This window comes from Xenopus tropicalis, chromosome 5 (assembly GCF_000004195.4).
Source record: "Xenopus tropicalis strain Nigerian chromosome 5, UCB_Xtro_10.0, whole genome shotgun sequence".
Taxonomy (NCBI): domain Eukaryota; kingdom Metazoa; phylum Chordata; class Amphibia; order Anura; family Pipidae; genus Xenopus; species Xenopus tropicalis.
In genome coordinates, this window is record NC_030681.2 from 13,587,216 (window position 1) to 13,598,118 (window position 10,903).

A 10,903-nucleotide genomic window follows, 5' to 3' on the forward strand; every position below is an offset into this window, starting at 1 on the left:
CAGTGTGCCACCCTAATATTATAGACCTCATTCATCAATGGAATGCTAATGGAAACCCACAATGGACAGCTAGTAGACAGGCACAGGTCCTTATGACTTGAGGGACCCAGCATCAACCCGAAGCCCAACCAGAATCCATTCACTCGCCAACAGTTTTCACTGGGAGTAATTTTGGGCTCAGTAAAGGTATTACATGTCATTTGGTAGCTTATTATGTTTCTGCCTTTGACGGATCTGACTCTTCCATTCCAGGTCACTGTGAGTGGGAAAGACTGGCATTACATAGCTACCCAAGGCCCGCTGCCCCACACCTTTCACGACTTCTGGCAGATGGTGTGGGAGCAGGGGGTGAATGTCATTGCCATGGTCAACGCTGATGAGGTAGGTTTCCATAATAGCAGGGCTGTGTGGGTCAAGCTTGACTTCCCATGTTTAATAGACCATGCATCATGCTAAATCTTTGATAAAGAGGGGATGTCAGATTGGCAGGAGAGCTTTGGGAAAAAATAAGGAGGATTAAGGAAAGGAAACAGAGATTAGAATGGCATTTTATTGTAAGCTTGGCCATGGGCACCTTTACAGAATCTGGGAAATCAGGAATGTAATGATGTATCTGTTTATCTTTCTTCTCCTGTTAATATAAATGATGGCACTTATGTCCAGTAGAACAAAGTCTGTTCCATCACAAAAGAACAAAAAGAAATTGAGAAACGATTTGGCATAAACTATTCAGGGGTAAAGACCGGAATAAAGTTGATATATTTTAAAGGGATACTAATCATATTTAAAAAACTATTGGTATGTCAGTGGTGTAAAATACCTGGCTCGGCTCTTAGGGGGTCAGGTTGCTGCTAATCTACATAGAGGAGAGATGGTAGAATCCTCAGTCTGATGTACTGAGTCGGACCATGAAGTTCAGGTAGATGTACCACCTAAAAGTAAGCTTTTTGTAGAAGACATACATTCTCCTGGGATTGAACTGACATACTAGGTCATTTGTTTTTCAGATAGGGTCAGTATCCCTTTAAAGGGCCTGCGAAACCTAAATATAAATTTTTTTTTCATGTTATTTGTAAATGGAATTCTTATTTGGATCAGTATATAAGTATTTTGCTATTTTTCTGCACTGTTGGTCCTACCTCTGTGTAGCACTGAAACAGTCAGTTCCCACAATGCTGCCTTCTGTGATGAACGGAATGGTAGCCGGCTGCTGTGTAGTTTTTCTGTGTAGTTTTCTATGGCCAGCAGCCCACAGGCCACTCAACACAACCTATGTATACGTGCGGACCTGCTCTTCAGGGCCAAAGAGTATGCATGGCACACATCCGTAGGGTGAGCATCGAATCAAAAACCCTTCACCACCAGTTAGTGCATTGAGCAGTCATCTCTGGCAAAGGCAATCAAATTCAGGATTTCGGTTCCCCTTTAAGCGCTGGTTGATGTGAAAAACAAGTGCAGTAACCATTGTTATTCTGTCGCAAGGATTTGCCTTCCACAAGCTCTGCCAAAAACAACAGGCATCATTCCATGCAAGCCAAAAGCACCATGTTTCATTGTGTCCTTTGTGCAGTGATCCCATGTTCCCTCCACGTCCCAACCAGCCTCGCATTCCAGCATCCTTATCGGGTGTGACGGCACCAGCGCTTGTTATTCTTCTGCAACTTTCCTTTCTTATATAATGTTTCATCCTGTGCCAAGTGCAACAGGCCATTGTTTCCCCCAGCTCTGGGCCCGCTGTGTTCAGCAGGGAAACACAATATCAGTCACTTGAGCTCTGCTTAGTGTCAGTATGGGAGCTCCCGCTACACACACACCGACTTATTGGCCTTATTGGCACTGTGTGTATATTAATGCAGTTAATACCCACAGTTTGCTCTAGGTATGGTAACCTCTAACATCCAATCAAATGCTTGCATTTATAAATAGTCCAGCAAATGCTGCTTGCCAATGGGTCGCTCTGGGATACTAGAACTGGAGCAAACCTTGCACTTGGGGAACGTCACCCAAACACAAGTGAAGCTTTTTGAGAAGTAAACATCATTTCAAGCAACTACATCAGATAAAAAATATGCAGCCTTTTCATGATTTTTAATGTAATAATATGGTTTGTAACAGTTCCCTAAGCCCCGCCCCCTAGTCTCCTGTGGATCTGGCTACTTTGAGACTCATAAAAATGTAACAGTAGTCGCCTGCCTTCAGCCTGCCTTCAGCTTGCCTCCTCCCAATCCCACAATTCTCTACACACATGATGTCAATAAGCAAAGGAACATCACAGAGCAATGCATTGTGGGTTATGTAGTTCCTGCATGCTGTCTGTAAGCTGTGGGGAAGTTGTTACAATTTGTAACATCAGTTTTAGTCCCTCCTCCCCTGCCAGGATTTCAAATGATACAGAAAGAGAAGAACTGTTTTGCAGCTGGATTTCAGCATATAAAAATGGTATTTATTCCTACTTTTTTAAGGAACAGATTACAGTGATGGGTATACTAGGGGTTTCTGTGTTGTGTGGGGCTCTGTAACAAATGTTGGTTCTGGAGCTGGAGTTCACCTTTAGGCTAAACAGAGACCTCTGGTGGGCAAGTTGTAGAATGCATGCTTAGTTTAACTGCAGGATTACTTCTAAAGCTGGCCAAATAGGCAAAGGTTAAATCGGGCAAAGGAGCAGATTTTTGCCTATTGAATGGGCCAAATCAGACTTATCTTTTATAGTAAGATCATTCTTTGAGCCTACAGCAACCTATAAAGTAAGGAACACACAAACGTACCAATATGGTCCTAGCCTGGGGAGATTTTCAAACCTGTCCCATAGAATAGCTGGAGGTGGGATGTACTAGATGTTACTGGGCCTCTCCCTGGGCAAACCTAGACCTCCCCCCCAACAGCCTTTGCTTATAAGGTATTTATTCATAAACATATATTAAAACTGCAAGTCTGTACCTCCCCCCGGCCCCCATAGTTGCACCTTAATCTATAGTTACCCCCCTGGTTTATATGAATTTACTGCCCAATAAACATAGCGGATAGATAAAGTAATTTCCTATATATTTTTTAACCCACAGGAAGAGGGAAGAGCAAAGAGTCACCGGTATTGGCCTAAGCTGGGAACCAAACACAACTCCGAAACGTACGGAAAGTTCAAAGTGACCACCAACTTCCGCACGGATTCCGGTTGCTATGCAACCACGGGTTTAAAGGTCAAGCATCTCTTAACTGGTCAAGAGAGGACAGTGTGGCACCTTCAGTTTACGGATTGGCCGGATCATGGCTGCCCAGATGAAATGCAAGGCTTCTTGTGTAAGACTTTGTGAATCATTCGCCATTTTGCCCTTCGGCACTGAGACTGGTATTTATTTTTCCTTTCTCTATCTTGTTTCCCAGCCTATCTAGAAGAGATTCGCTCAGTGCGCCGCCATGCCAATCCCAGCAGCCTCTGTAACCCCCCCGTTGTAGTACACTGCAGTGCCGGAGTTGGAAGGACAGGGGTGGTTGTGCTCACAGAGCTGATGATTCGCTGCTTAGAAAACAATGAGGTAATGGCTGGGTCTGATTTATTTCTATGTAAGAAATGAAAATGCTGCATGGGATTGTGGGTATGTACATGGCTCAGGTGAGTGGTAGAAACCTCTGTATTTCCTCCCTTTTTGGACAAAAAAATATTTTTGATATTTCACTGGGGCCAAACAATCGAATTAGAACGACGGTAATAGGCCCAGTCGGTTCTGGGACCACATCAACGAGCCGATGCGGTCCCCGATCCAACTAAATTTTTTAACGTGTCCGATCAATATCTGCCCGATTTCAGGCCAGATATTGGTTGGGCAGGCCCGTCGTTAGTGCCCCTACACGGGCCAATTAGCTGCCGAATCGGTCAACTATCGGCAACTAGAATCGGCCCGTGTATAGCCACCTTTAGAATTCCACCTGCCCACTATTTCACTGGCCTAGCTGGTTTACAGATTGTCTTTTATTGCCCTGCTCCCTCCCCCCATAACCCTGCATGAGCAACAAAATCCCTGTCCAATCTTCCCCTTCAAGCTATGGCCACAACCCATTTCCTGATGCCATCCCATTCCCTTTTCCCATCTGGTCGGTATATTTTATAACAAAAGTTGTAAACCCCAACACAAGTAGGTGGTCAAGTTACCTGCCCACTGAATAATGAGCTGCTCCTTATATGAAAGAGGCTGCAGTGTTAGGAAGAGGTTGTTTATACAGAGCTCATTAAATTATTTGAACTATCCTGCCTAAAAAGGGGTGGGGGGGAGTGGTACATCTATTTAGGTGTCAAACAAGTTACCTGCCCACTGAATATTGAGCTGCTCCTTATATGAAAGAGGCTGCAGTGTTAGGAAGAGGTTGTTTATACAGAGCTCATTAAATCATTTGAACTATTGTGCCTAAAAAGGGGTGGTGGGGGGGTGGTACATCTATTTATGCTTTATAATACCAAAATAAATAGGAAAATGTGGATTTTGAATGACCCAGATGTGTTCTGTTTCCCTCCTGTTCTGGCAGAACATTGAGATCCCGGCGATGCTGAGGCACCTGAGAGAGCAGCGCATGTTCATGATCCAAACCATCGCTCAGTACACATTTGTCTACCAAGTTCTCATTTACTTCCTGAAAAGTTCCAGACTCATCTGATAGAATGTGGAATGGTGGGGGGGGAACTCTGCCCAGGGAACGGGCAAATGCCGTCACGGCACGACTCCTCGTGGGCAGGACTGAACGCTGCCCGGAGACTCCTCCTCTTCTCATGTTAGAGCGGCACAAACACACACAGCGCCCCCTGTCTGTGAGTCTCCTGAAATTATTGTAATTTTTTTTTTTATTTGTAAAAAAAATTATTTATTTTTCTTGAATTTTAGTAATTTATGTTCAGATGAAATGAATCTGCTTACTGCTGCATTGTGTACACTAGCTTTTTTTAATTCTGAATTTAAACATGTCTTTTTGTTTTTTTTTACATAACAAGCTCTCAAACACTAAGCAAAACAAGCAAAGCTCCACTTCTCCTGCCTGGTAGTATGCCTTTGAGAAATCTATTTATATTCACTATTTCTATAGGATGAGCCGTGAATAAACTGTAAAATATATTTTTTTTATAAGCGGTGCTTAGTGATGTCATTGGTTATAATAGGCACGTTGTGATGTCACGTGTGTCATGTGACATGGGAAGGGTGTATTTAAATGAAAATGTACCCCTTACTTTAAAATAGAAGTCACCTTGGAGTTCCCCGGCCTGTATAACTGCACCCTAATGCTCATAGTTTTGTTTTACGTCACATTGTGCAGCATGGCTTCACGAGCGGCCAAGAACTATGCAATTCCTCTGTTCTCTGTGCACCTTTATACATATTTAATTATTGTGTGTTTCGTTCCTGGGAAACTATTATGTGCTTGTAAATGCAAGAAAAATATTATTTAAGTCCATCACATCCCTTTAAGATCAGAATTGTACAGGGGCATATGTAAGCCGGTAAAGGCATATGGTACAGGCTATAGGAAAACCTAGTTCCGGTTCTGGTGTGGTTTCAGCCCATACCATGCCCACTAAAGGTCCCCATACACAGGCCAATTATAGCTGCCGATATTGGTCCCTTAGACCGATTCGGCAGCTTATCAGCCCGTGTAGGGGCACCAACAACAGGCCTGCCTGACCAACATCTGGCCTGAAATCGAGCAGATCTTGATCGGGCAGGTTAAAAAATTTAGTCGGATCGGGGACCTCATCGGGGACCCGAACCGACTGCGCCCATTGCCGTCGTTTTATTCGATAATTTGGCCCACCCTTAGGTGGGGATATCGGGAGAACATCCACTTGCTTGGCAACCTCACCAAGCGAGCAGATCTTAACGTGTATGGCCACCTTAACAGTTTCTTACTACACATAAGGTGGTTATAACACAATAGGAAAGCTCTGGGAGGTGATAAGTAAGCCTCATAGTGAGACAATGGCTGCTTAGGCTAATAACGGCTTAATAAAGCAAACCAAAAGAAATCAACTGTCAGTGCATGCTGGGAGTTGTACGTTGGCGGAAGGTAGTTTGAGTGTTCCTTGCCTAGGTTGGTGACAGGTTGCAAGTTGGCCTCTTTCCCCAGTGGTGAGTGGGGCTATTTTACATGATGGTGGTAGCCGAGCAGTTGTAGGATAAAAAATGCATTCAATTTACCACACAAAATAAAGCTAAAGAGGTTTTTTGTAAATGTATTATTTTGTTACTCAAAACCAGTACTCCTTGTGCAATGGATATCATGCCCCCCTTCCCCCAACATTAAATTGCACCAGTGTGGTTACCCATAGCAACCAGCTAGCAGTTCTGATCAGTTTACTATCAGAAAATGAAAGCAAATATCTGATTGGCTGCAATGGGCCACTGCACATCAGCATTAGCCATGCCATATGTTGAGGGTCTATAGCTCCTTTAATAAAGCTTGCATCCCATGAGGTGTTTAGCAGAGGCTGCTGGGTAGGATTGCCACCTGTCCTGACCCAAACAGTCTGGTTTTCAAAAGGCTGTCCGGGTCAAAATCTTCTGCCATTTTGAAAACGGGGCATAAACCCTTTGAATTGCATCCGGTTGACACAATAACTCCGCCCCCTGGTATCATCACACGACCAGAAAGTTTCATCATGTGATGAGGTTGGCAGTTTGTGTGATGATGTCAGCGACGCACGGTGCCAGCGTCATCACGCATGTTGGCAAAGATGGCAACCCTAGCTGGAAGTTGTGTTGTAGCAACAGTTGACCAACTGTTAAAGTGAAAGATTGCAGATATAAATAAAAATGTTTTTTCAGCAAATCCAGAACCTGCATTATTTCCTGTCAGGTGATCATTGAGTGACACACAAAATGGCGTTACAGTTAGAACCTGCATTATTTCCTGTCAGGTGATCATTGAGTGACACACAAAATGGCATAACAGTTAGAACCTGCATTATTTCCTGTCAGGTGATCAGTGAGTGACACACAAAATGGCGTTACAGTTAGAACCTGCATTATTTCCTGTCAGGTGATCAGTGAGTGACACACAAAATGGCGTAACAGTTAGAACCTGCATTATTTCCTGTCAGGTGATCAGTGAGTGACACAAAATGGTGTTACAGTTAGAACCTGCATTATTTCCTGTCAGGTGATCAGTGAGTGACACACAAAATGGTGTAACAGTTAGAACCTGCATTATTTCCTGTCAGGTGATCAGTGAGTGACACACAAAATGGCGTTACAGTTAGAACCTGCATTATTTCCTGTCAGGTGATCAGTGAGTGACACACAAAATGGTGTTACAGTTAGAACCTGCATTATTTCCTGTCAGGTGATCAGTGAGTGACACACAAAATGGCGTAACAGTTAGAACCTGCATTATTTCCTGTCAGGTGATCAGTGAGTGACACACAAAATGGTGTTACAGTTAGAACCTGCATTATTTCCTGTCAGGTGATCAGTGAGTGACACACAAAATGGCGTTACAGTTAGAACCTGCATTATTTCCTGTCAGGTGATCAGTGAGTGACACACAAAATGGCGTAACAGTTAGAACCTGCATTATTTCCTGTCAGGTGACACACAAAATGGCGTAACTGTTAGAACCTGCATTATTTCCTGTCAGGTGATCAGGGAGTGACACACAAAATGGCGTAACAGTTAGAACCTGCATTATTTCCTGTCAGGTGATCAGTGAGTGACACACAAAATGGCGTAACAGTTAGAACCTGCATTATTTCCTGTCAGGTGACACACAAAATGGCGTAACTGTTAGAACCTGCATTATTTCCTGTCAGGTGATCAGGGAGTGACACACAAAATGGCGTAACAGTTAGAACCTGCATTATTTCCTGTCCGGTGATCAGGGAGTGACACACAAAATGTCGTAACAGTTAGAACCTGCATTATTTCCTGTCAGGTGACACACAAAATGGTGGGATAAACATGTAAACAATTCCTGCAGGTCCCAACGGCAAGGTAGTTTCCCTGATAGCCCTAATGTGCTTCAGCAAGGAAATAAATCACAAAACTCTGTTACATTTGCCGTCAGTCGCTGACAGGGGATATAAATGCAAGTAGCGACGAGCAGTAAATGGGAGGGGATCTGGGGCAGGTAACGGCAATTTAAAGCACACAGAACAGTAGAATTACCGGGGGTATAAAGTTGTGGGGCAAACCCCTAATGGTTTCAGTCAGTTACTTTAGACCCCATCCCGATGCTCCTCTTCTTGTGATAATGCAGCGGCCCAGGGCACTTCCTTCTCAGGGCCTTGCCCACACACTTCCGGTACCCAGGCTTACCACCTTTTCTGGATAAAAATACCAACATTCCTATATCTTTCTTCCCTGATAATAACATTGGGATAAAGCATCATTTGCACTGGTCAGGCCAGTAGAATACCAGACAGGTGACAACTCTACTGGTCTCCCAGCATCCTTTGCTCCAGTTTCTGTGCTCTTCATGCACATACACAGTGGCCATTGGGGCACTTTTGTAGTAGTGCCGGGCCAGAGTCAGAAGTAAATGACAAAAATAACTGGAGTGCATAACAACTTGGCCCCCCACCAGTGATTCTACCTTTCCTCCCCTAATCACACCCTGTGTGCCATCACGTAGATTTAGTAATGTCTTGCCATCAAATATTTTTTACTTTCCGTGAGGTTTATGTTTATTTCTGCTTTCCTGAAGGCACTTCCTGGCTTCTATCTGCTTATTAACACTAAACAGTACAACATAAATTGCATGGAAAATTCCACGACTCATGGGTGGGTCTCATCGTGGGAAGTTCCAAGACTCCTTGGAGGGTTCTCCTATGGATGCAGCACTAATTGGTGGGAAATGCTGCAGGCGGCATTCCCTAGGCTACAGTTGCTTGTTAGTGAAGGGACTCTGGTCAATAGCTGCTCTATGGAGTTAATAAATGGCACCACTATAAGAGATGGAGCTGTGAGCACTCCTGTAACACCCCCAGTTTGCCTGAGGGTATGCACCCCTTAGTAGCGCTACTTGTACGTAACTCATCTGATTGGGCCAATGCTTAACCGTATGGTAGAAGTCTTATTATTATTCATCTGTGGGAATTTTTTTGTGATAGATTTCCATTGGCATCAGTAAATATGCTTAGATAATTTGTATTTCCTACATACAGTTATGTGCAAAGATTAGGGCGAATCTGTTAAAACTGTATTTTTCGACAAAGGGACAGTTTCAAGGCACCCAGTTAAACACACAACTCGTTTGCATCATTCCTATTTATCTGCTGCTTTTAACATAATAAAAAAAATAATATGAAAGTCAATGCGGCACGTACAAAATATAAACCCCTTGAAAGTAAGCACAGTGAAATATCTTTGTATCAGGGTTGCCGAGGGGCTCTGTCAGGGTCTGTCTGGTTCAGAACATCCTATATGGGTTTCAGAGTTGTGAAACGTGCAAATATTGACCCAGTAGCAACCATGTGATGTTATAGCCCTGCCCCCAACCCCACGGGCCTGCCCCCTGACTTGAACCCATCACCACCTTATCGCCCCTAGGTTCTAATCAAAGGACTAAGAGACTTGTGTATGTGTATTGTTCTCTATATGTAAAAAAAGTAGGGATGGGCTTACTGTATATACTAGAGTATAAGCCTAGTTTTTAAGCACCCAAAATGCGCTGAAAAAGTCGCCCTCGGCTTATACTCGAGTGGGGTGCCATGGGTCCCTCCATACTAGCACCCTCTCTCCTTTGTGTTTAAATTAGGCCCCCCGCAACCAGACCCTCCAGTGCCTATTTGTTTACAGAGCTAGTTTACGTTTTTTTTTTTTAAATATATATTGAAAAACATATACCCCACTGATGCCTCAATTAATGTAATTTAATGGGTATTTATTTTGATTATTGAAACTTAGCAGTAGCGGCTGCATTTCCCACCCTAGGCTCATACTCGAGTCAATACGTTTTTCCAGTTTTCTTAGGTAAAATTAGGTACCTCGGCTTATATTCGGATCGGCTTATACTCGAGTATATACGGTATTTTACATACCTGCATCTAAAATTGTCCCAGAGTTAATGCAGTTACTGGTTTCTCAGAACCTGTTTTGTTCACATTTTATATAGGGGGCAAATTTAGCAAAATGTTACCACAGAAAAACTTCCCCGCTTTCTATTCATTCCTGCGGGATTCCTAGAAACATATTTATCTAATGGTGGACTCTTAATAAATACACTTTTAAAAATCCCATAGGAAGTGGGTGAATTTTTCTGTGGTGAGCTCTAATCTCACATTTTAATAAGGGCTGAGATTCTGTTTCAGTATTTGGACAAATCCTTTGTGTGGGGGCCAATTACAAAAACCGCATCAGTTAATAGAGCTTCTCCGGCACAATCCTGTATTGTAATCTGTTTTTCAAAAACGCGTACAGATTTTTTTATATGTGATTTTAAAATGTCACATGAGGCTAGCCATATTCTTCATTTCCCAGGGTGCCACAGCTTTGTGACCTGTGCTCTGATAAACTTCAGTCACACTTTACTGCTGCGCTGCAAGTTGGAGTGATATCCCCCCCCCCTCTCACCCCCAGCAGCCGATCAGCAGAAAAATGGGAAGGGAGCAAGATAGCAGCTCCCAGTAGGTATCAGAATAGCACTCAGTAGTAAGAAATCCAAGTCCGGCTTGGGACTCCTCCAGTTACATGGGAGTAGGAGAAACAATAGGTTAGCTGAAAGCAGTTCTAATGTGTAGCGCTGGCTCCTTCTGAAAGCTCAGACTCAGGCACACTTTACTGCTGCGCTGCAAGTTGGAGTGATATCCCCCCCCATCACCCCCAGCAGCCGATCAGCAGAACAATGGGAAGGGAGCAAGATAGCAGCTCCCAGTAGGTATCAGAATAGCACTCAATAGTAAGAAATCCAAGTCCGGCTTGGGACTCCTCCA

General features: G+C 43.6%; 1 protein-coding gene and 1 long non-coding RNA gene across 3 annotated transcripts in view; both read left to right on the forward strand.

Moving 5' to 3' along the window:
- Window positions 1-5,112, forward strand: part of ptpn14 (protein tyrosine phosphatase, non-receptor type 14) — a 57,611-nt gene extending 52,499 nt beyond the window's left edge. The window contains exons 16-20 of one of the 2 annotated variants that reach the window (XR_004222851.1): window positions 253-381; window positions 3,060-3,294; window positions 3,379-3,530; window positions 4,516-4,795; window positions 4,976-5,110. Coding sequence is in view for 1 of the 2 variants with exons in the window: in XM_031903076.1 (XP_031758936.1) it covers window positions 253-381; window positions 3,060-3,294; window positions 3,379-3,530; window positions 4,516-4,644 (645 nt within the window). In the remaining variant the exon portion in view is untranslated. Of the gene's footprint in view, window positions 1-252; window positions 382-3,059; window positions 3,295-3,378; window positions 3,531-4,515 lie in introns of both variants that reach the window. The other variant, XM_031903076.1, reaches the window with a different exon arrangement.
- Window positions 5,113-7,006: 1,894 nt separating this feature from the next.
- LOC116411107 lies at window positions 7,007-8,968 on the forward strand. Its single transcript, XR_004222852.1, has 2 exons — window positions 7,007-7,075; window positions 7,612-8,968. It is a non-coding gene; the product is annotated as an uncharacterized LOC116411107 (long non-coding RNA).
- The last annotated feature ends 1,935 nt before the right edge of the window (window positions 8,969-10,903 follow it).